The 24,815-nt window shown below is 45.7% G+C and overlaps 1 protein-coding gene across 2 annotated transcripts in view; it reads left to right on the top strand.

Annotated features, from left to right (window-relative positions):
• ACVRL1 (activin A receptor like type 1) overlaps positions 1 to 24,815 on the top strand; it is a 153,430-nt gene that overhangs the window by 64,697 nt on the left and 63,918 nt on the right. For both annotated transcript variants that reach the window (XM_077297419.1, XM_077297420.1), the window contains exons 6-8: positions 11,019 to 11,165; positions 16,591 to 16,866; positions 19,221 to 19,418. In XM_077297419.1, coding sequence (XP_077153534.1) covers positions 11,019 to 11,165; positions 16,591 to 16,866; positions 19,221 to 19,418 — 621 coding nt within the window. The remainder of the gene's footprint in view (positions 1 to 11,018; positions 11,166 to 16,590; positions 16,867 to 19,220; positions 19,419 to 24,815) is intronic.

Below are 24,815 nucleotides of genomic sequence, written 5' to 3' on the forward strand. Positions count from 1 at the left end.
GGAGACTCTCCTCCAGGCCCTGGGAACCATATTTGTGTAAAAAAAAAAGAATTAAAATAAAAAATAATGATATACTCACCTCTCAGCGCTGCACGCGGCCATCCGGTATCAGGGTTGGTGTGCGAGCAGGGCCTGCGGTGACGCCGCGGTCACATGACCGTGACGTCACGAAGGTCCTTCTCGCACAGCATCTTTGGAACCGGACCGCCGCGTGCAGCGCCGAGGAGATCGGGACGTCAGAGGGTGAGTATAAACCATGTTTTATTATTTTTAACATTACTATTGATGCTGCATATTGCTGCATATGCAGCATCAATAGTATAGGAGTAATCCCACAGCGGAAACCGCAAAACAAACCGCGATAAATCTGCAGGGATAACCGCAGCGGTTTTGCCCTGCAGATTTATCAAATCTGCTGAGGGAGAACCCGCAGAGGACGCTGCAAAGTGTGCACATAGCCTTAATGAAATCACTGTTTACTCTTCTGCAGATCTAGCAGTTCTCTGAGTGTTGAGCTCTGTATAACTCCGCCCACACCACTTATTGGCAGTATTTAGTGATGAGCGAATATACTCGTTACTCGAGATTTCCCGAGCTCGCTCGGGGGTCCTCCGAGAATTTTTTTGTGCTCGGAGATTTAGTTTTTCTTGCCGCAGCTGAATGATTTACATCTGTTAGCCAGCATAAGTACATGTGGGGGTTGCCTGTTGCTAGGGAATCACTAAAAAATACTCAGAGGTCACCCGAGCATGCTAGAGAAATCTCAAGTAACGAGTATATTCGCTCATCACTAGCAGTATTCTTTGTTCACTGTATATAGGCAGAAAGCTGCTAATCAGTTGTAGGACGGGATTACACACAGCAGGAGAACACAGCCCAACACAACTAGTCATCTAATGATAAACTTATGTTGAAAAAACACCTACTATATTAAAACTAGATCAAGCAGCTGTGACACCCCGGATTCCTGGTTGTCACAGTGGCATTGCTTTCCTGACCGGGAGAGTGATGTCATGCTTGGAAGCGAGGAAGGATCTTCTTTATCAGGTAAACACAAGCATGCAACATGTTCACACTCCAGGCCAGAAGGGGGAGCTCTGATACAGCTTGTAGGTGGCTTCCCTATATATATTCTGGTCTGGAGGGAAAGTGAGTTCAGTTAGTTCCTGTCAGAGAGACAGAGGAGAAGGGAGAAGAGGAGCTGTGCAGCCACGAGAGGTGCTGCAGCTCCTAGAAAGAGAGAAAGAGAAAGCCGAACGGATTGTAGTGAGCGTATAGGAGAGTTGAAGCGCAGGTGAGTGAGAACTGGGGAGAATTGCTGCAACTGGGCTACCTCCCTACAGAGTGCAGACACCGGTACCCAGAAGGCTGAGGTTGTGAGGGACTCCACGGCTCACAGCAGAAAACAGCAGGACAGCTGGATTACAAGTCACCTGTCCGCCCTGACACCTGGAGACACAGTGGCACATAGAGCCCGGGTTGTGATAGAGACCCTGTAAAAAAGCTCCAGCCACCTGTCACATGGGTTAGTGTCCTACCTACAAGGAGGACAGAGAGAACATGTGAGGACCTTGTGAGAGGCCTATGGCCGCAAGGAACTACACCACAGAGCTAGAGGGAAGGCGTCTAACACCACCTGGTAAAGGGGACTCCCAACTCACTTCCAAGCCGGACGGATTCTACCTACACCTGTGATCTGGTGCCCTGGACTGTGGCTGCCTGAATTCATCAGTAAACTAGGTAAAGAGAATGCAAACCTGTGTCCTCCGTTTCTTGCTACACCACCGACCATCTTTATCGATACACCGGGAGCAATGGGGACCCAGCTTCACCTGTGGGAAGCCATACCATTGCTGCTGCCACATCATCTCCCCAGAGGACCCCTTTAAGCAGCGTCGGTCACCCTGACCAAATACCACAGATGGCGCAACTAACACAAACTTTATTCAAACCCCTTTAAAGAAATTCCCTTTTATTTGGGTGCCCAGGGCCACGGACCGGGTCGCTGCCACCGTGACATCCCCTTTAAGTACCGGACCCGGTACCGAGTACCCCACGGCCCTGGTAGGCGTCACACAGCCCCTACATTTCTCAGATTAAATAGAAAAAACCGGTGTCAGATTCCTTTTAAATCTGTGTCACAGATGTTCTAATATTGCAGATTTTTGCAGGAAATAGCTACTGTTAGAATATGGCCATTTAACAGTGTGTGCACACGGTGCTGTTTGAATGCAAGTGCGCTCAGCTGCTGTGTTTTCCCATGTGAAGCCACTTCAAGAAAACACTGGCAGTCACTATCTTGAGGTGTCTTCGCCTGTGGCTTTGCCATTGTTCTTGCTGCGGCTCTGCTGCCGTCTTCATATTAATGCTGTGAAGTGTAGAGAGCAGGCAGTTTCCCAACCCCTGAAGAATGAGCATGTTATTTCTTTCCCTGTTCTAGGGATTCTGAACCCTGAAGTGGTTAAAGGGAACCTGTCACCCCCAAAATGGAAGTTGAGCTAAGCCCACTGGCATCAGGGGCTTATCTACAGCATTCTGGAAGATGAGAAAAAGAGGTTAGATTATACTCACCCAGGGGCCGGGAAAGGTCAGAGAGGCCCGGCGCACTGCAGTACTTTGCTCTGCCCTCAACAGGGCAGACAAAGTACGCCTGCGCCGGAGCTGCAGCGTGAAGACAAGAAGAGGTGAAGACAAGAAGTCATCCTATGAAGATGGGAGGCACCGGACTGGACCGCGATGCCCATCGGACCGGACCGCAGCGGGAACGCCCCTGGGTGAGTATAATATAACCTCTTTTTCTCATCTTTCAGGATACATCGGGGGCTTATCTACAGCATTCCAGAATGCTGTAGATAAGCCCCTGATGCCGGTGGGCTTAGCTCAACTTCCATTTTGGGGGTGACAGGTTCTCTTTAAAAAGAAGTGATGTAAGACAGAACATGTGCACAGCAGTGTCGTTTTGATAGTGCTGTGCATTATGCTCATTTTTGGGAGAATCGTTCACTGTGATTTCAGCCCACTGCCCCCCCAAAAAAAGCTGTCAGTCAACCTGGAGGAGGCGTTGCTGGGCAAGGAATAGAGCTGGAGTGACAGAGATCTAAAATAGCTCTTTAGCCTCCTTTGCACAATAATTGAGTTCGTAGTAATGGAGGAATGAACTGGCCATGTATAGGTGTTTCTGGACTTGAATTTGAAAGAACTACGTGTACATGTGGATCGCCCCCATGGGCCGTGGGGTACTCGGTACCGGGTCCTGCGGTTCACAGGGGGATGTCACGGTGGCTGACCCAGTCCGTGGCCCTGGGACGTTCGTGTAAAAGGGAAAGGTCTTTAAAGGGATAGAGTTTATGTTCATGACGCCACCTGTGGTGTTCGGTCAGGGTGACCGACGCTGCTTTAAGGGGTCCGCTGGGGTGATGTTATGGCAGCTAGATGGTATACCTTCCCACAGGTGAAGTGTGTCCCCAGGGCTTCCCGGTGTGTAGATGGTGGATGGTGAGAGGCTCAGAGAAGAACGAGGACACAAGGCTGCAGTCTCTTTACCTCTACTGAAGACTTCAGCATCCACAGTCCAGGGCACCAGATCACAGGGCAGGCAGAGTCCGGCTGGTTTGGAGGCAAGTCCAGAGTCCCCGTGTCCAGGTGGAAATCAGTAGCCTTCCCTTGCGCTGCAGTGTTGTAGTTCCTTACTGCCTAAGGCTTCACATAAGGTCCTCACAGATGTAATGTCTCTCTTTCTGTCCCCCGGATAGGATAGGACAAACCCGTATGACTGTTGGCTTGAGGCTGTTTATAGGAACTCTAGCACGCCCCGGCCTCCATGGGTTGCCACTGTGCCTCCTGGGTGTAGGGCGGACAGGTATCTTGCAATTAGCTGTCCTGCCTGTCTCTGGAGCAAAGCGTAAAGGTCCTTACTCCCTCGGTGTTCCGGCTACCGGGCTTCTGCACCTCAGAAGGAGGCAGCCTGTGTAGGGCTGGTCCCCTTCTGGTATCCTCTCCTTTGCTGCGACTTCCTTCATGCTCGCTGCAAATACAGTTCTGCCTTCAGTGTGTCTCTTTCTAGGAGCTGCAGCCCTGAGGGCATGCACAGCTCCGTGTCCTTTCTCCTTCGTTCACTGACAGGATCTCACCCCTGTCAGGGACCAACTAACTGAGCTGCGCTCAGCCAGCAACTAACTAACTTGCCCTACAGGCGACCAGTTTTACCTATGTGGGGAGTGACCTAATAAATAGGAGAAGCTCCCCCTGGTGGCCTGGAGTGTGAAATGTGTTGCATGTTTGTGATACCTAGATGTAGTTGTCCTTCTTTGCCACCAAACGTAGCATCACTCTCCCCGAGAGGAAAGCAATACCACTGCGATGACCAGGACCCTGGGGCGCCGCACATGTATAAATAGTTTTTTTTGGGGGGGTGAAATCATAAGTGACTGATTCCTTTTAAGTGAGCAGTTTAAAGACCGCAGGGGCTCAGTGCTTCAGTTTTAGCCCAATTCACAGCCACAGTATGGCTGCTTGTTGAAAACTTCCATAGATATTCATTATGGTGACTGAATTATCCACAACATTTCCCATTCTAGGGGAGTGAAGTGAAGGAATTATGAATATTACTAAAAAAGTGAGGTTTTAAAGAATGATTTGTGAAGAAATATATGTAATTTGTTCACAGGGACGTAAAAAAAATTCCAAAAATTGGCTAAAATCAAAGGCAAAACCACGTTACACAAATTTTAGGAGAAATTTATGCTGAATCCACTATTTATGGTGTGCAGCGCCCCAGAGTCCTGGTCGTTGCAGTAATGTCGCTCTTCCACCAGGGGGAGTGATATTACGTCTGATGGTACTAAAAGAGTTCACCTGACCAGGTGTCACAGTCACACACTACACTTCACACTCCAGTCCACCAGGGGGAGCAAAGGTTCTATCTACTAGGCCACTCCTCACACACGGGTAAAACTGGTGGGTTGGATAGGAAGTCAGTGAGAAGCTGCCTGGGTTTGACCCAGAGAGGACCTGTCAGGCAGACAGGGGGAGAAGGAGGAACATCTGAGCTGCAGACAGAGGGTCCCTGTCAGGGGTGGGATCCTGACAGAGACCAAGCACGAGATAGAACGTTACGGAGCTGCGCCTGCACCATTGCGGCAGCATCCTAAGAAAGGACACGAAGCGAAGTATATTGTGGAGAGTGAGAAATGAAGTCACAGCACAAGGAGATAATACCGGGAGGAGTTCTGCCCCGAGATCGGCAGCCTCCTTCTGACGTGCGTAGCCGGTGGCCGGAACACCGAGGGAGTAATAGGCTCTACGCATTACTTCAGAGACCGGCAGGACAGTTGATTCCAAGTTGGCTGCCCGACCTTAATACCTATGAAGACATGGAGGCAAATTGTGGGAGAGGGGCGTTTCTAGGGTCCTTGTAAAATAGCTCCAGGCCTACCCCGTCATACGGGTTGTCCTATCCATATCATCTGGGGGACAGAGAGAGAGAGAACATCAGAAACATCCATGAAAGTTGTGAGGACTATCCCGTGGTGCTCAGCAGGGAGGTACTACAACACACAGGCGCTAGTAGGAAGGCTACTGATTTCCACCTGGATAAGGGAACTCTGGATGTGCCTTCGGACCGGCCGGACTCTGCCTGCCCTGTGAACGGTACTCTGGACTGTGGACTCTGAAGTCTTCAGTAAAAGGTAAAGAGACTGCAACCTTTGTGTCCTCATTATTCATTGTGCCTTACGACGTCCACCATCACCACCTACACCTCTGGGAAGCCCTGGGGACATACTTCACCTGTGGGAAGGTACACCATCTAGCTGCCATTCCATCACCCCAGCGGACCCCTAGCAGCGCCGGTCACCCTGACCGAATATCACAGGTGGCGTCACGAACACCGTACAAACAACTTCACCTTTAATTGGACGCCCCCCAGAAGGGCCACGGACCGGGTTGGGCCACCGTGACATCCCCAGAACCGAGAGAGAGATAGACCCGGTACCGAGTACCCCATTGCCCTTAACGTGGGGGCGATCCATCTTTGGCGTCACGAACAGGATCTACTTAAGCCTGAAAATCAGGTCATGTGTGCCTACGAACTGTGTCAGAACTGTATTGGAACTGTGATTGCCATTTGCCGCCAAAATTGCCGCCATTACCGCGCCACGAGGAGCGCAGGAGAAGAAGGGAGTGGAGCTGTGGGCGTGAACGAACTGAGAAGCGTGAAAAATAATGGCCCCCAAGTCTAAATATTTCTGTATCCTGAGGACGTGTCAGTCAGCAACTGAGGTCCGCCTCCTAATTCTTTATGGCGGGCGGAGACCGAAGAAATGAAACCATGATTTAGAAGGAATAGAGCTGGAGACCAGAGGGGACCTCTGAAAAAGAATGGCCCCGCACAGACTCCCATCACCGGAGGACTACACTAACATGCCACCGCTGGAGAGCCTGGACCCCTGGGAGCTGCCTATGGAGACTGCAACCTTTGTGTCCTCGTTATTCATTGCGCCTTACGACGTCCACCATCACCACCTATACCTCTGCGAAGCCCTGGGGACATACTTCACCTGTGGGAAGGTACACCATCTAGCTGCCATTCCATCACCCCAGCGGACCCCTAGCAGCGTCGGTCACCCTGACCGAATACCACAGGTGGCGTCACGAACACCGTACAAACAACTTCACCTTTAATTGGACGCCCCTCAGAAGGGCCACGGACCGGGTTGGGCCACCGTGACATCCCCAGAACCGAGAGAGATAGACCCGGTACCGAGTACCCCATTGCCCTTAACGTGGGGGCGATCCAGGTGCATACTGTAAAATTAAAAATCTTTAATGAAATTAAACCTGGAAATCTGCTTGTTTGTTTGCAGTGTTTATTTGGCAGATTAGGCCACAGATGTTACCATCTGTATTTCAGTGGTTGAGATAGGTGGCAAATCCAAAATCTAGAAACACATGAGCGCTGTAGATTGTAAAATGTCGCCAAATCTGTAGATTATCATTTTCCACAGAATGTGAATAAGGGTATGTTTCTACAGTCAGGAATGCCTCAGTATTTGTTCAGGATTTGACTCAGGTAAAATCTGCACCAAATCTGCATCTGAATTCACTGGCAGGTCACCTTAAATAAAAGTCACTTTAAATAAAGCTAATTGAAAGTTGGCTTCTGGGAAGGAAAAAAAAAAGTGAGTTCCTGTTTGCAGCTATATTGGGATATGTAATGTTCCCACGGTCAGTAAACTCTGCGGGTTGGACGCTGCGTACATCCATGTTTTTAATGAGTTTTTTCATGCGGATTTGTGTGTGTTTTTGTAAGCTAAATAAAGATATGCAGTACAAAAAAAAGAATTGTGATGCAATTTCCTTGTCCAACCTCTTCTTTTACATACTCCATTGAAGAATAATGTTTACACACACAGATAGATAGATAGATAGATAGATAGATAGATAGATAGATAAACAGATAGATAAATGATAGATAGATATAGCTATAGATAGATAATAGATAGGTACATCTACAGATAGATAATAGATGGATAGATAAGATAGATAGATATAGCGATAGATAGATAATAGATAGATGATAGATAGATAATAGAGAGATAGATAGATATAGCTATAGATAGATCTATCTATTGTGGTGCAGTGACTCATGTTACAACCAGGGGGCGCTGTATATGCTCCTTAGGATACACATGGAGGCGTATTTGTAATGGCGATAATGAAACTGTGTCCAGCGTCATTTTAAATGGCTGGCATGTGTCGCAGAGGGAGTCTGCGCTGTAAGCCTGATGTAATGTTGTTCTGGGACCTGTAGTCCCACAAGTATTTATATAGTTGTATATACAAATATATATATATATATATATATATACTATATATATATATATAGTTATATAGTTGTAAAGGGAGGTGGAGCACCCCCACGCAAGGGCAATGGGGTACTCGGCACCGGGTCCTTCAGTTCAGGGGATGTCACGGTGGCCCGACCCGATCCGTGGCCCTTTGAGGGACGTCCAATAAAGAAAAGAGTTTTTATGGTTTTGGGAAAGGTCTTTAAAGGGGTAGTTCGTGACGCCACCTGTGGTATTCGGTCAGGGTGACCGACGCTGCTTAGGGGTCCGCTGGGGATGATGTGATGGCAGCTAGATGGTGTACCTTCCCACAGGTGAAGTGTACCCCCAGGGCTTCCCAGAAGTGTAGCTGGAGATGGTGAATGATGTAAGGCGCAGTGAAGAACGAGGACACAAGGTTGCAGTCTCTTTACCTTTACTGAAGACTTCAGCATCCACAGTCCAGGGTACAGACCACAGGGTAGGCAGAGTCCGGTCGATCTGAAGGTAAATCCAGAGTCCCCTTATCAGGTTGAAATCAGTAGCCTTCCTCTAGCGCCTGTGTGTTGTAGTACCTCCCTGCTGAGCTTCTCAGTAAGGTCCTCACAACTATTGAAGATGGAATGTCTCTTTCTTTCTGTCCCCCAGATGGTATGGAAAGGACAAACCCGTATGACTGATGGCCTGAGGCTTTTTACAGGGACCCTACGAAGCCCCAGCCCCCACAAGTTGCCACCGTGCCTCCTGGGTATATGGTCGGGCAGCTAACGTGGAATTAACTGTCCTGCCGGTCTCTGAAGCAAGGCTTGGAGACGATTACTCCATCGGTGTTCCGGCCACCGGATCCTGCGCCTCAGAAGGATGCAGCCTTTTGCAGGGCAGAACTCCTTCTGGATTCTTCTCCTTGTGCTATGACTTCGTTTCTCACCCTCTACAATAAAATTCTCTTTCGTGTCCTTCCTTAGGATGCTGCCACACGTGGGGCAGGCGCAGCTCCGTGACTCTCTGTCTAGGCCTCTGACAAGATCCCACCCCTGTCAGGGACCTCTCTGTCTGCAGCTCTGATGTTCCTCCTTCCCCTCTGTCTGTCTGACAGGAACTGCCTGGGAGAAGCCCAGTCAGCATCTGACTCACAGGATACTGCCTGGGTGAAGCCCAGTCAGCTTCTGACTAGCTTTCTATCCAGACCACCAGTTTTACCTAATTGTGAGGAGTGCCCTAGTAGATAGGGGCAAGGCTCCCCCTGGTGGACTGGAGTGTGAAGTGCAGTGTATGGTTTGTGATACCTGGTAGGAAGATCTCCTTTATTGCCTTCAGATGTAACATCACTCCCCCCTGGTGGAAGAATGACATTACTGCAATGACCAGGACTCTGGCATGCAGGGTTGGTCGGAGAGCTGTGCGGGAGTGGTTACAGGTACATAATGTGACCATGGTGTGGTCACATGGTTGAGAGTGTATGTACCTGAATGATCAGAGTGTGAGGTCCTGTGAATGGCCTGTGTGTTGGATTGTCCTGGAGTGGACTGGATTCCTGGAAGTACATGATGAGGCTGTGGACTGAAGGCCTGTGTGTTGGAAGTGCCTGGGACTGGACTTCCTGACTAGTGCACGGATAGGCCGTATCTGCAGAGCCTGTGATGGCTACTGTGTAAGCTACAGTTCCGTCTGCGGGTCTGGACTATCTGAAGTGCCCTGGTCACATGGACGGTGACCCCAGTTCGGCAGCTTCCCTGGGAACCAGGACTGACAGGAGTCCGTGTGTGGAGCAGGAGCTCCTGTAAGGTAACTCCAGATAAATGGGGTTACGGCAGAGAAGTATCTGCCATTGGAACAGACTGTCGGTGGTTTATGTGTTCCTTTGACGTTAATGAACTGTTCGCCGAGTTAAAGTGCTATGGACTATGTGCAGGCCTGTGATGAGCAACATGGCTTACAGTGCAGTTTCTGACATTTAAATAAACCTAATAGACTGTTTTTGTGAGAAACCGTACCTGAGTGCTTTAATCCCGTTGCCAAGCGAGTGTCCCCCAACCCACTCAGGTAGCGCTATCTATAGCTATATCTATCTATTTATCTATCTATCTATAGCTATATCTATCATATATATCATCTATCTTTCTATTATCTATCGACTCGCATTTTAATACCTGGCACTCGGGAGCGGAGCATGCGGCTGCATGTATTTTTTTATTCCCGAGTGATGGCGGCAGTGCTGGGTATTAAAAAGTGAGGCTCATCCGAGTTTCTCTCATGTGTGATCCCAGCCTTAAAGGGACACTGTCACTTGAATTTGGAGGGAACAATCTTTAGCCATAGGGGCGGGGTTTTCGGGTGTTTCATTCAATCTTGCCTTGCGCAGGCGTGTACTATGGAGGACAGAGAATGAACTTCAATCCCATATTGCAGCCAGCATACAGCCAGCGGGTAAGGAAAGGGTGAATCAAACACCCGAAAACCCCGCCCCTATGGCTAAAGATTGTTCCCTGCAAATTCAGGTGACAGTGTCCCTTTAAATAAAGACACACATACACACGAAATATGCGTTAGGTCGGGGTCACACTTGCAAGAAACTCGCATGAGACTCGCACCTCAATAACCGGCAGTGCCACTGGAACTCGGGACCGGAGTGTGCAACTGCATGTATTTCTATGTAGCTTAACGCTCCGGTTTCGAGTGATGGCGGCAGTGTCGGGTATTGATGCGAGAGACTCGTGCAAGTTTGTCACAAGTGTGACCCCAGCCTTAAATGCAATATCTATTTAATTTAAAAAAATAAATAAAAAAAAATGGCGTGGGCTCCTGCACAATTTTCTGCGCCAGAGAGGGAAAGCCAGCGACTAAGGGACCAATGTTTGTAGCCTGGGAAGGGGTTATTACCCATGGAGCTTCCCAGGCTATGAATATCAGCCCGCATGTCCGTTTACGCGGGTCTTCCGCCTGCGTCTTTTAACGCATAGTGGAGACAGGAATTCTGGAAATCCCCTCCACTATGCTGTAACATCTGATCGCTGTGTGTTTGACGCTGTGGCTCTAGGCAGCGTCAAACACGCAGCGTTTCCTGACTGTGGAAACATAAGGCTCTGAAAACTCCAGTTCACGTGCATTTTACTATCTGCTATTATGGATCTGAAGCAAATACTTATAATACTTGTAAATGTAATCTTATTGTTTTTATTTTTCAATATTTAGGTAAAGGGCGATACGGAGAAGTATGGAGAGGATTGTGGCAGGGGGAAAATGTGGCGGTTAAAATATTTTCTTCTCGGGATGAACAGTCGTGGTTTAGAGAGACAGAGATTTACAACACAGTTTTGTTACGCCATGAAAATATTTTAGGTAAGATATAGTTACCGGTACTTTGATTGGTTAAAAGACAGTCGTATTGTTCCTGCAATATTTTCGACTCCGTCATATAATCCTGCAACATTTTCGATAATCCATTTTGGTTATCTCCTCATTAATTATACACATGTAGTGGTAATGGATGGATGAAATTACTTTGAGGGCTGCCATTCCATAGTATAAAACCACACTCTTAAATCTAGACTGTAGTCTAGACTCACCCGAGGACCTTGCATTGCACCATAGGGAGTCTAAACATTTCCAACATGCTGCACATTAGGAGAGAAGAGTTTCTGCATCTTCACGGACTTAGAACAGTATGCTATGTTTTAAGCGTTGGGCTCGGTACAGCAGGGGTCTCAAACTCAGCTGTGAATATAAGCCTCACATAGAATTAATTTGAATTTGATGGGCGCATTCTTCGCAGGACGAGATGACATTTTTAGTGATATGATATTTTTTTTATACGCCTTTTTTAATAATTTCTTTTTTAAATTTTTGGCGCCTTATTTTTTTTTTTTTTTAATGACATTTATCGTATGAGTTATTGTACAGTTTTATAGCCTGGGCCATTATGGATGCGACAATAACAAACTTGTTTTGTTTACTTTAGTTTGTACATAAAACAGCATTTTTAGTGGCATCATATTTTTAGATTATTTTTTCATACTTTAGTTTTATTTTTTTTTTTACATTTTTTACAAATGATTTTCCTTTTTTTGTACTCTTATTGGCAACATATAGTAATATTGTCTTACAATTAGCACCATATAGTAATTCTGGCCAACATCTTATAGTCCTAGTCCCCTTCTTGTAGTAAAGTTCTCATCCTGTAGTAATGTCGTGTAGCAATGTCCCCTTCCTGTAGTAATGTTCCAAACTTGTAGTAATTTTCCTATCCTGGTCCCTATCTTGTAGTAATGTCCCCATCAGCGTCCCGATTCAGATCCTCATCTTGTAGTAATATCCTCCATTTTGGTCCTCATCTTATAATGTCCCCTCTTGTTCTGCTCTTCACATATACATTAAAAAAAAGAAAGATCCTTCTCAACTGACCTCGCTCCCTTGGTCAACAGCGTCCCCTTCTTCCACAGCTTGGGCTGCACCTGGCAACAATGCAGCCGATTGGCCGGTATTGTTATTGTGGTCTCTGCACCGCGATACATTTCAAATTAATGTGCAACCAAGGACGCATATTCAACTGAAAAGAAGTGATGGCATCGGCGACCCTATGTACTGGGCTGTGATATTCACAAGAGATTCTGTGCTTCTGAGCCGCAGCCTCAAGGGCTGCAAGTGGGCCACAGCCTCAGGGGCTACATGCAGCTCAGTGGCTTCATGTTTGATACCCCTGGGGTACAGGGTACCCCAAAGCCTACTTACTCCCACAAATCATTACCCTATATTAACAAACCCTATACTATACACACAGTACATGTTGTTCTACCCCATACTATATGCACAGTACTTGTTCTACTTACCTGAATTCAATCCCATTTTTCCTTCCAACGTGTTTTCTCTCAGTAAGGCCGGTTTCACATGTCTAACTTCCACTATCTGCGTATGGACCACAATGTTTGGACTGATCATGGGTCTCCTTGCCCAACTCTACAGCTTCATGTATGCCTATGAGGCTTGTAGTGCAGCGGGGAAGTGCAGTGTGACAGACAGGCAGTGACCACAGGAAAGTTCAAAACAAAGTGTCTTTAATGTCCAACATACTCACAAATGGAAAACAAATGGTATCCTCCAGATTGCAGCCGGTAATCAAGACAGTCTGTATCCGAGACAGGTTGCCTTGGAAGACTGCACCCCCGTGTCATGCTGAGGGGTGCCAGGCCTTTTGGCTTTGCTTGGCTCCATATTACTTCACACAGGCTGAGCCTTGCAGAGCCACATGCTCTGCAGTTTGCAAACCAAGACTGACACACCCAACTCTTTGCTGCAGGGTTTTTAAATGGAGTCTGTGGCCATGGGCCACTTGTAAGACCCGGCCTGGAGGGCGCGAACTGCCCCACTACCATCTTCTAGTTCGCTCCAAAAATAAAAGCCCATGCCGGTTTTTCTTAAATCTGCCTTGGTCAAATAGCTAGCTCAAGACCAAACTTACTTTTATGTTGCACTGCAATCACAGCTATATCTGTGACTTCAATGCACTACATGCAATTCTATGTGCATCCTGGGGGACACATAGTGACCCTCGCATATAACACCTGTCACTACCTCACATACCCCCCTTGTGGGGCTGAACACTTGTCACCATACAGGGGGCCCATGACAGGGCATCCGCATTTCCCTGCGACTTCCCCGCTCGATGTTCCACGGTGAAATTAAAATTCTGCTGAGAGAGAAACCATTTGGTGACCCGAGCATTCCTCTACTTGGCATTTCTCATCCATACCAAGGGGAATGATCTGTCACCAAGCAAAATGGTCGACCGAGTAAATAATAGCGTAGGGACTCCAAGGCCCACTTAATGGTGAGGCACTTCTTCTCCACTACGCTATAATTTTTCTCCGCCGCGGTGAGTTTCCTACTTAGGTAGTTGGGGCTAATGAGCCAGCGTTACCTTCATGGATTGATATGCTTCCTTCACCTGGAGGTTCCACTGAACCATGAACGACTTCTTTCCCTTGAGGAGATCGATTAGGGGTGTTGTTCTCCCTTAAAAATTAGGTATAAACCTCCGGTAATACCCGATTATTCCAAGAAATGCTCTCACCTGTTTGGTGGTAACAGGTTGGAGCCGGTTCTGAATGGCCTCGATTTTATTTATTTGGCATTTGATAACCCCTTGGCCGGTCACGTATGCTAGGCACCGGGCTTCCTCGAGCCCTATCGCACATTTGTTGGGATTCGCCATCAAGCCCACGTCTCTGAGCGAATCTACTACCGCTTGTACCCGGGACAAGTGGGTATGACAGTCAGTACAAAAGATGATGATGTCATCCAAGTACACTGACGCGTACTTCCGATAGGGTTCTAGCATGTGGTTGGGGCCCTGTGTAGGCCAAAGGGCAAGAAGACATAGTGTTACAGACCCTATGGTGTTACAAAGGCTGTCTTTTCCTTTGCCGACTCTGTAAGAGGCACCTGCCAATAACCCTTGGTCAGATCGAGGGTGGTAAAGTACTGGGCCTGACCTAGTCGCTCAATCAGCTCGTGCAACCGGGGCACTGGATAAAGGTTGAACTTTGACACCTCATTTAACTTTCAGAAGTCATTACAGAACCGTAATGATCCGGCCGGCTTCAAGATTAACACAATCGGGCTAGCCCAGTCACTCCTGGATTCCTCAATTACTCCCAGCTGGAGCATTTGTCATACCTCACTCACGATGGCTTGTCTTCGGGCCTCGGGCACACAGTATGGTTTCATTCGCACCCTTACGTGAGGCTCAGTGACAATGTCATGCTGGATGACAGAGGTATGACTGGGTAGTTCCAAGAATACATCTGCATTCTCTTGTACTAATTTCCAGATCTCTCGACGCTGCTGTTTCGAGAAATGTGTCTTCTATTTTCACCTCTCTCTCGGCCTCATCCTTGGCCGGTGACAGAGAGTTCCCTGTTGGTACTACCAAGGTCGCCTCCACGACCAAACATTCGCGGTCCTTCCAGGATTTTAGTAGGTTCACATGATATAACTGTTCGGGTTTCCTCTTCCTGGGCTGGCAAACTCGGTAGTTCATTTCCCCCACTTTTTCCCTAACCTCATATGGACCTTGCCACTTGGCCATAAATTTACTCTCCACGGTGGACACTAGCACTGACACCCGTTTTCCTTCTTTAAAGGATCTGACCGTAGCTCTGTTATTATATGTGTGGCTCTATGCTGTCTGGACATCCACCAGATGCTCCTTTACTATTGGCCTGACTGCCGCAATCCAGTCCTGCATACTTGCCACGTGCTCGATTACACTCCTATGTGGTTTTGGCTTCTGTTCCCATGTCTCCTTAGCTACGTCCAACAACCCCCTCGGATGCCTGCCATACAGTAGCTGAAAAGGAGAGAAACCTGTGAAACCTGTAGTACCTCACGGATAGCGAACATCAGATAGGGCAATAACATGTCTCAATCCCTCCTGTTATTGGAGACCACCTTTTTGAGCATGGACTTGAGGGTTTTGTTGAAGCGCTCAACTAATTTGTCGCTTTGGGGGTGATACACTGATGTGCGTAACTGCTTTATCAGGGGACTCCTTTTATGTCCAAGGTGATGAGGAGCTTGTACAGTTCCTTCATCACCTTGGACATAAAAGGAGTCCCCTGATCAGTAAGGATCTCCTTCGGTAGCCCAAGTCAACAGAACATGGCAAACAACTCCCGGGCTATAAGATTAGCCGAGGTGTGCCGAAGTGGAATGGCCTCCTGGTATCAGGTGGTGTAGTCTAAGACCACTAATATGTGTTGGTGGCCCCTGGCAGATTTTACTATATCGGCCCCACCAGATCCATTGCAAAAGGTACCTCTATAATGGGCAGAGGTACCAATGGACTATGGTAGTTTGCTGTGGTTGAGGTTAGTTGGCACTCCGGACACGTATCACAGAACCTCTGGACCTCAGAATAGACTCCAGGCCAAAAAAACGCTGCAGTATTTGCTCCTGCTTCTTTTTGGCCCCCAAGTGCCCTACCAGCATGCGGGTGTGAACCATTTCGAGCACCACCCGACGGTAGGATTGGGGCATTACCAGTTGTTCCACCACTTCATCCCGGATTTTATCCACCCTGTATAACAAATCCTGGTGGATAGCCATGCGGGGAAAAACGGCCTCAGCACCCGGTTGCTGAGCCACTCCATTTATATGTATCACCCTTTCTTGTGCCTGGGCCAGAGTGGGATCCTGGAGCTGTCCAAAATGTACCAGGGGACACTTCCAGCTTGGGGATTGGTGGGGTCTTCTCGACCTCTCCTGGTCTCCCACAGGGACCAGAATTGGGGCAAGTCTTTTCCTAACACAGTCCCATATGGAAGGGTCTTCACCACTTCCACCACTCCGATCACATGACTGGGGACGGTAAAAACCGACCCGAATCATGGTCTCAGCTACCGCCTGTAGCCGAGACCCCGGAGATTTTCCGACGCTGGGGGTGCTATATGCTTATTTCCCGGCGCCATTAAAAAATGACGCTGAGGTATATGTACTTTTAACTGCTGCCGTTAAAAGGCGTATCGACGATCGTTAAGGGGTTAATTACGCTCTACAAACAGATGACAATTTCTTATGTACATTAAAGATGTTAAGTTTCTGTCATTCATCCTCCAAATTATCCGTTCATTATACAAAGCATTCTACAGATATCTATATAGTAAAGGTTTACAATAAAACCTACTAAATATTGGGGCCCGGAGATAAGAAAATATTATAAGACATGGCTTTCTAGAGCTGGATAACATGTGTAGTATCTCCTTTGTAGGCTTTATTGCATCTGACATGACTTCTCGGAACTCCAGCACTCAGCTGTGGCTTATTACTCATTATCATGACTATGGATCTTTATATGACTATCTCCAGAGGACAACGGTTGATCCAGAAGGTTGTTTGCAGCTCGCTTTATCTATTATTTGTGGATTAGTGCACCTTCATGTGGAGATATTTGGCACTCAAGGGAAACCGGCCATTGCACATAGAGACCTGAAGAGCAGAAACATCCTTGTGAAATCCAATAAACAATGTTGCATTGCAGATCTAGGTAAGGGTCAGCAGTAAAACAGTACTAACTCTACTGGGAATCATGACACCTTATTATCTATAGAAGGCCGATTTCACACGTCCTGATTATTCCGGTACCGGAGATGACAGCGTTCGTGTGTTCGTGGGTTAAATACTTGCGGCACATTTGTGGCAACCATGTGCTGCCCATGTGCTGCATCAGTACCACATGGACGGTCAACAGGGAAGAAGCGTTACAATAAGCGCTGTTCTCCGGCGGCGGGTGCTGAAGACGCTCTCATCATTCAACCCTGCTCTGCCGGCGATCAGTATGAGCAGGGGAGAATGATGAGAGTTGTATTCAAGTGATAACAATGACAGCAGGCGGCAGCTGATGGGACTATTACTACCATCACTCTACACTTGCTGCCACTAATAACAGTGACAGCAGGAGCGGCTGATGAGAGTATTCCTCACCTGCTGCCTGCGCTGTAAATAAATAAATATATGAAAAAACCCAGCGTGGGTTCCCCTCTATTTTCTATAATCAACCAGGCAAAACTGACAGCTGGGGGCTGCAACCCTCAGCTGTCAGATTCAGGAAGGCTATTTATCAAGAACAGAGGGGGTCCCACCAACCACCAGCTGTCAGATTTGCCTGGCTGGTGAAATAGAGGGGAACCCATGCCAGGTTTTTTCATTTATTTATTCACAGCACAGGCAGTGGGAGAGGAATACTATCAACAGCGGCTCCAGCTGTCACTGTTATTATTGGCAGCAGGTGTAGGCTGATGGGAGTAATAGTCCTATCAGCCTGCGCCTGCTGTCATTCATGACATCTCTTGAATACAACTCTCATCATTCTCCCCTGCTTGCGCTGATCGCCGGTAGAGCAAGGGAGAATGATGAGAAAGCATTCAGCACCCGGCGCCGGGGAACAGTGCTTCTTCCCTGGCACCCATCCGTGTGGTACTGATGCGGCACACATGGACACATGAACACTGTCATCTTCAGTAGCATTTTTTTCCGGTACTAGAAATATCAGGACGTGTGAAACCGGCCTAATATAAAGAAAGTATAACCAAATAGATTATCATAATATTGTTTTATATGTTATTTTTATTTGCTTTTGGTGTTATTTAGTTGAAATAATAAGTAAAGGGGTTTATTTCAAACTAAACACATGATGCCCTTGGTGGGGTTAAGTACCTAGCACCCCTACAGATCAACTGATATCGACATAAAAGAGATATATGGGGCAGAACACAGCAGCCCATTACACCGTTTAGTGGCCGATGCCAGGTACTGCACTTTATCTCCTACTCATTTCAATTGTTTTTTTTACAGACAACCTATTTAAGTGTAATTTTGTCCTTGTAAAGATTGCATGGACTCAAATAAGCAAACCATTAAAGGGGTGCTCCAGTACCTAAAATGTCCTTTCTAAATATCTAGATTTACTCCCTAACCACTTTTGTAATTTGCTTTATTACACAATACCCTACACTTCTTCCTATCTGGCTAATCCCTAAATGTGTTTTTTTCACTTCACTTCCTGTGACGTTTTGTTTGAGAGGAGTCTTATACAGGATGTTACAGGAGGCTGGGGCTGCACTCACTTCCCTGCTCCTTCTGGAACAGGATGTCAGTAGGGGGCATCACTGCAGTTACTCACTAGTTTCTTGCACCGTCACCCTCTTAGGCTATGTGCACACGTATTTTTGAGATCTGCGGATTTTTCCACAGCAGATTTGAGAAATCCGCAGGTAAAAGGCACTGTGGTTTACCTGCGGATTTACTGCAGATTTACAGTGGATTTTGTGCGGATTCCACCTGCGGTTTTACACCTGTGGATTCCGATTATGGAGCAGGTGTAAACCGCTGCAGAATCCGCACAAAGGATGGGCACAGCGGTTTCTGTTTTCCATAGGTTTACATGGTACTGTAAACTCATGCAAAACTGCTGCGGACCCGCAACTGTGGATCCGCAGCAAAATCCGCAATGTGTGCACATAGCCTAAAGATGTCCAGGATCCATGGTGATAGACACTGTGGGAGAGGTGAGTGCAGCGCCGGCATTCTTCTTCTATTTCTTCTTCTTCTAACTGTGAAACAAGACATTGCCAGGGGGCAGAGATAGAAGCAGTGAGTACCAGTTTATCCCCCATCCTGCATCACATGTTTATTGATGCACATTTTACTCTGCAGCACCATTTGTAAATGATGCTTTATAGTTATACCAACCAGCTTAATGTACAGTATGGTGTCCTCAGCCAGTAGGCTAGTGGTTTGCGAATTGCGAAGGTCCTATAATTACCTTTATTTTTTTTTTTATAAGTTATATTTTATTATATGTCATGAATAGCAATAAAATACAAGTGTACCCTTTATCAGGTCTTGCAGTGGTGCACTCACAAAATGATGACTACCTAGATATTGGTAACAATCCGAGAGTTGGCACCAAACGTTACATGGCACCAGAGGTCTTGGATGAAACCATCCGCACAGATTCATTTGAATCTTACAGACAGACCGATGTTTGGGCATATGGACTGGTAGTGTGGGAAATTTGCAGGAGAACAATTATAAATGGTGAGTTTTGAATATATATTTATTTTCTAATGTTCATTGTTATTATTCTACAGTCTTGGGTAAAAGTTTTGCGACTGGCATAAATTTTGGTTTTCACAAAGTTTGCTGCTTCAGTTTTTATAGTGGTACTTTGCATTAACTCTAGATTGTTATGAAATTATAAAAAATAGAGAGTACAACTGACTAATTTCACAGTACTAGTGAAATTAATGCAATGATATCATACCATAGGGCTAACATACAAAGTTGTAAAGCCAAAGGAAAATGCACACAGTGATGTCTCAATGCAGAAGATAAACATTCGTATGTCCATATTGGGCAAATTGGCCCATATACGCCTTGCAATTTCTGCATCCTGTATAAGTATGCTCTAAGGGAATTTGGGGATAGAACTAAGAATGTTGAAAGAATGTTGTAGAATGTTAACCCCTTCCCATTATATGACTATTACATTAAATGTTAAGATCCCATGTTTGATTTAGGCTCAGAAGTTGAGCCTGCATCTTTCCTGGCAGATGATAGCTGTGCAACTCAGCCATCATCTGCTTCTAACAACAGCTGCTGTCAACCACTTAAATGCCAGGTGTCAATCTCTAATAGCAGTATTTACAAAGCAGTAATGGTGCCATGGCTACATTTAAAGAAATCTTACATTGAATATATGAAAGAAGGTACAATGTTTAAAAAGTTACAACAAGCTGAAATAGCCCAAAAAAACATGCCTAACAGGCAGGTACGTACTGGGGCTGAAACTCAGCCCTGGCATTTGAAAACACACAGGCCCGTGCCATCCCCGTCCCCAAGCACCAGATGGGATATATTACTAATATTACCCTGGATGGAGGAAAGCAAGATTTACTACACGACCAATGTTTCTAATGATACCCGTGGCCTGCTGGGGTAAGTGACTGAGTCAGTGACTTTGTGCTCTGTCACAACTCTTAACAGTATGGATGTCTTGAGAACACTGATTCTTTAAACAACATAGCAGACAAGGCAGCCCACAACCAGACAGGCCCTTCTGGCATTTGCCAGAATTGCCAGATGGCCAGTCCGGCCCTGCTAACAGGTAAAACAATTCTGATTAGATTGAGGAGCGATTCTTTGCGGTGGAGATCACAGGAGAAATTTCAGCAGATCTAATTCATGTTGTCTCTTCTGTATCTAACCATGTGTTTTTCTGTATGAGCTAATATAAAGTATCTCATCCACAACGCTATCCTCCCCCTGGTCAGTTGAGAGGAGGATGACTTATGTAAGGCAAGATGGGTTTTCCCACAGGAGTTTCCTAATGGAATAATATGACAGCCATATGTCCGACCATAATTTCTCCATCCTAGACACACCAAACATGACTATAATATGTCCAGAATTTTGATTGATATTACAGTTCTTTGATTTCCCACACTCAAACATCCTGCCGCTTGAACCCACGGAAGCGATTATGTTCCCTGATCACAGATATATCCGTGGATGGTGTTGATATCAGATTATTTTACATATGGCATGGAAATATTCTGACTGATACTGGCTCTGCATTGACCCCGGCTGCCACTCAAAAAATAAGCTCTCACACAGCTCAGAAAATGGCAACATTTTTTATACAAATTTACAACTTTTTTTTCACCACGTACCATAAATAAAAACGATACAATTTTAGTACTGTAACTGGGAAAATCATTTTAACTAGTCATTTTTACCATACAGTGAATACTGTAAAAACAAAACCCACAAAACAATTGTTAGAGTGCATTTGTTTTGCAATTTCACTGCACTTGAAATTTTATTCCCGTTTTCCAGTATATCAAATGGTAAAAAAAAAGATGACATTCAAAACTACAACTCATCATGCAAAAAAATAAATATGTTGGCGGAAAAATCAAAAAGTTATCGCTTTTGGAAGAAAGGGAGGGAAAAACATGCAAAAACGGAAAATCTCCTGGCCGGCAAGGGGAGGAACCATGTGTCAAATTTCAAAAGAGACATGAAATAAATTAAATAAGTATAATACTGTCTATGTGATTGGATAAAGTCTTATAACACTCTATTAGATTCAACTGGCACAAAACAAGGGGAGAAAAACTTGATAATTCCACAATTGTATTCTGAGAGATTCTTACAAAATCCGACCAAAAAACCTCTGTATCCCTCTGAGCCTTTATATTGCTGTGCTCATTAGCCTACATATGTGTTCAGATTTAAAGGTTTGTATTTCCTTTCATCTTGTCCATAAAACAAGGATTTAGGGTTTTTGTGCATAATAACAGTACTTGGAGCTTTCTCAGTTGGGGGGGGGGGGGGGGGTTATATATGATATTAATAGGGGTGCAAAATATAAGACGAGGAAGCCAGTACTTTTCTGGGAATCTCATATCGACTTGTTTCAAATGTTATATAATATTTTTACTTTTTGGAAAAAGCTAATTGTATTTATAGTTATTTCCACAAGGGGGCAAAGAGTTGCATTATACAAGTAGTGGACAAAAGTTTTGATAAAAACTTTGATAAAAATTTTGGTTTTTACACGTCAGTATTTTTAGATGTTTGGTCAGATGTCTATGTGGTTACTGAAGTACAATTATCAGCATTTCATAAGATTTTATGCTTTTATTGCTGAATACATCACAATTATGTAAAGACTCAATTTTTACAGTTTTAACCTCTATTTTTCTTTTTAACTCTTTCTTACCCAATCAGTGCTTGGAGTTTATCACAATTTTTGCGTTTTTGTTTTGTCCTTCCTCTTTTTGCGGATTTACCACAGGTTGTCAGTAGGATTGCGATTTGGGAACTTTCCTTTCCATGGGCCCAAAATTTCAATGTTTTGTTCCCCGAGCTACTTACAGTAGTTATCACTCACATATTGACATGGTCTCCATCATTCTGAAAAAAAAGCATAGTTCATCACGAAAATTGTTCCTGGATCATTGGGAGAAGTTTCTTTAGATGTTTAGATACCATTCATTAATGATGGCAGTGATCTTAGGGAAAAATTAGCTGTGAAACCATTACTAGAGGTGAAAAGCAACTCCACACATTGATGGTCTCATGATGCTTTACTGTGACACTGGACTCGTAGTAGAACTCACCTTTACTACAATCATTCACACAAATGTTACAAACAGTCTGAAAGGGATTTCAATAGAGAAATAACTTTAGCCGAGTTCTCGGCACTTCAGTCCTTGTACTTCCTGCAGAATGTCAGTGACCGTCAGCTTCCAAAAGCTTTTGCCTCATCTGCCTGCAGCTATTCCTGAGCAAGCTCTGCACCGGGGTTGAAACAATTCTGTAGCTGAATCCTATTTAGGATATGGTTCTACCACTTGCTAGACTTCCTTGTACACCCTAAAACCTTCTTCACAACAATTACATTTCTCTCTTTGAAGTTATGAGGGTACGTGCCCACGATCAGGAAATAGCACGGATGCAGTGTATTTTCGCCGCGGGTGAGTTTGCGCAGCGTCAAATAGAAGCACTGTGGGCATGGGATTTCCATAAATCTATATATTGTAGAACACGGTGTTCTGAACGCCATACAGGCGAGCTGCGTCAAAAACGCTGCTATTCCTGATGGTGGTCACCAGGGTCGGACTGGCCATCTGGCAATTCTGGTGTTCTCAAGACACTCATACTGTTAAGAGTTGTGACGGAGGTATCATTAGAAATATTGGTCTTGTAGTAAATCTTGCTTTCCTCCACGCAGGGTAATATTAGTAATATATCCCATGTGGTTCTTGGGGACAGGGTCAGCATGGGCCCGTGTGATTTCAAATGCCAGAGCTGAATTTCAGCCCCAGTCCGTACCTGGTGGGCATGTACCCTTAATGATATAATAAATGGTTCATCTTATTAGGAGCAATGTCCGTGCCTGTAAAGCCTCCTTTGATGCAAAGCAATGACTATTGCATGTTTCCTTGGTAGGAACCATGGTTAACAGAAGAAAACAATCACGGTATTTCAAGCACCAACTTCCTTTTAAAAGGAATCTGTCAGCAGGTTTTTGCTACCTCATCTGAAAGCAGCCTGAATTCCTAATAGACCAAAATGATTGAGGGCTCTCCCATTATATTAAAAAAAACCATAGAGATTCAGGAGTATTAGCCAAAGTGAAATTAAAAAAATCTTTATTGAACAATTTTCAAGACAGAATTTTAAAATATGAAAAGGAGAATGTGAAACAAAGACACTAGCCACACAATGGACCTCCAAATATACAGCCAATTTATGCAGAAAAGGTGCACACAAAAAACTTTTAAAGGACATTGACAAAATAAATGTAGTGAATGATTGGCATCAAAAGTGTTATGACCCCAATGGCGAGGGTCTCAGAGGAACGTGGAAGTCTGCAGAATACAAAAATCCAGCTCATAGGGCAGTGGTAACTGGGTTGACCATATATCTACTCCTAACGCCAACACTAGAAGTAGCCGGGGATCATTCCTACGTTGATTCTAGATGACACGCGCCAGCCGGAGAATCTAGCTACCCCTAGTAGAGGAAAACAAAGACCTTTCTTGCCTCCAGAGAAGGGGACCCCAAAGCTGGATAGAAGCCCCCCACAAATAATGACGGTGAGGTAAGAGGAAATGACAAACACAGAAATGAACCAGGTTTAGCACAGAGAGGCCCGCTTACTGATAGCAGAATAAAGAAAGGTAACTTATATGGTCAACAAAAACCCTATCAAAATCCACACTGGAAATTCAAGAACCCCCGAACCGTCTAACGGTCCGGGGGGAGAACACCAGCCCCCTAGAGCTTCCAGCAAAGGTCAGGATATAGATTAGGAACAAGCTGGACAAAAATACAAAACCAAAACAAATAGCAAAAAGCAAAAGGCAGACTTAGCTGATATAACTGGAACCAGGATCAGTAGACAAGAGCACAGCAGACTAGCTCTGATAACTACGTTGCCAGGCATTGAACTGAAGGTCCAGGGAGCTTATATAGCAACACCCCTAACTAACGACCCAGGTGCGGATAAAAGGAATGACAGAAAAACCAGAGTCAAAAAACTAGTAACCACTAGAGGGAGCAAAAAGCAAATTCACAACAGTACCCCCCCCTTAGTGAGGGGTCACCGAACCCTCACCACGACCACCAGGGCGATCAGGATGAGCGGCATGAAAGGCACGAACTAAATCGGCCGCATGAACATCAGAGGCGACCACCCAGGAATTATCCTCCTGACCATAGCCCTTCCACTTGACCAGGTACTGAAGCCTCCGCCTGGAGAGGCGAGAATCCAAGATCTTCTCCACCACGTACTCCAACTCGCCCTCAACCAACACCGGAGCAGGAGGCTCAGCAGAAGGAACTACAGGCACAATGTACCGCCGCAACAAGGACCTATGAAATACATTGTGAATAGCAAACGACACAGGAAGATCCAGACGA

The sequence above is a fragment of the Ranitomeya variabilis genome, chromosome 3, assembly GCF_051348905.1.
Source record: "Ranitomeya variabilis isolate aRanVar5 chromosome 3, aRanVar5.hap1, whole genome shotgun sequence".
NCBI lineage: Eukaryota > Metazoa > Chordata > Amphibia > Anura > Dendrobatidae > Ranitomeya > Ranitomeya variabilis.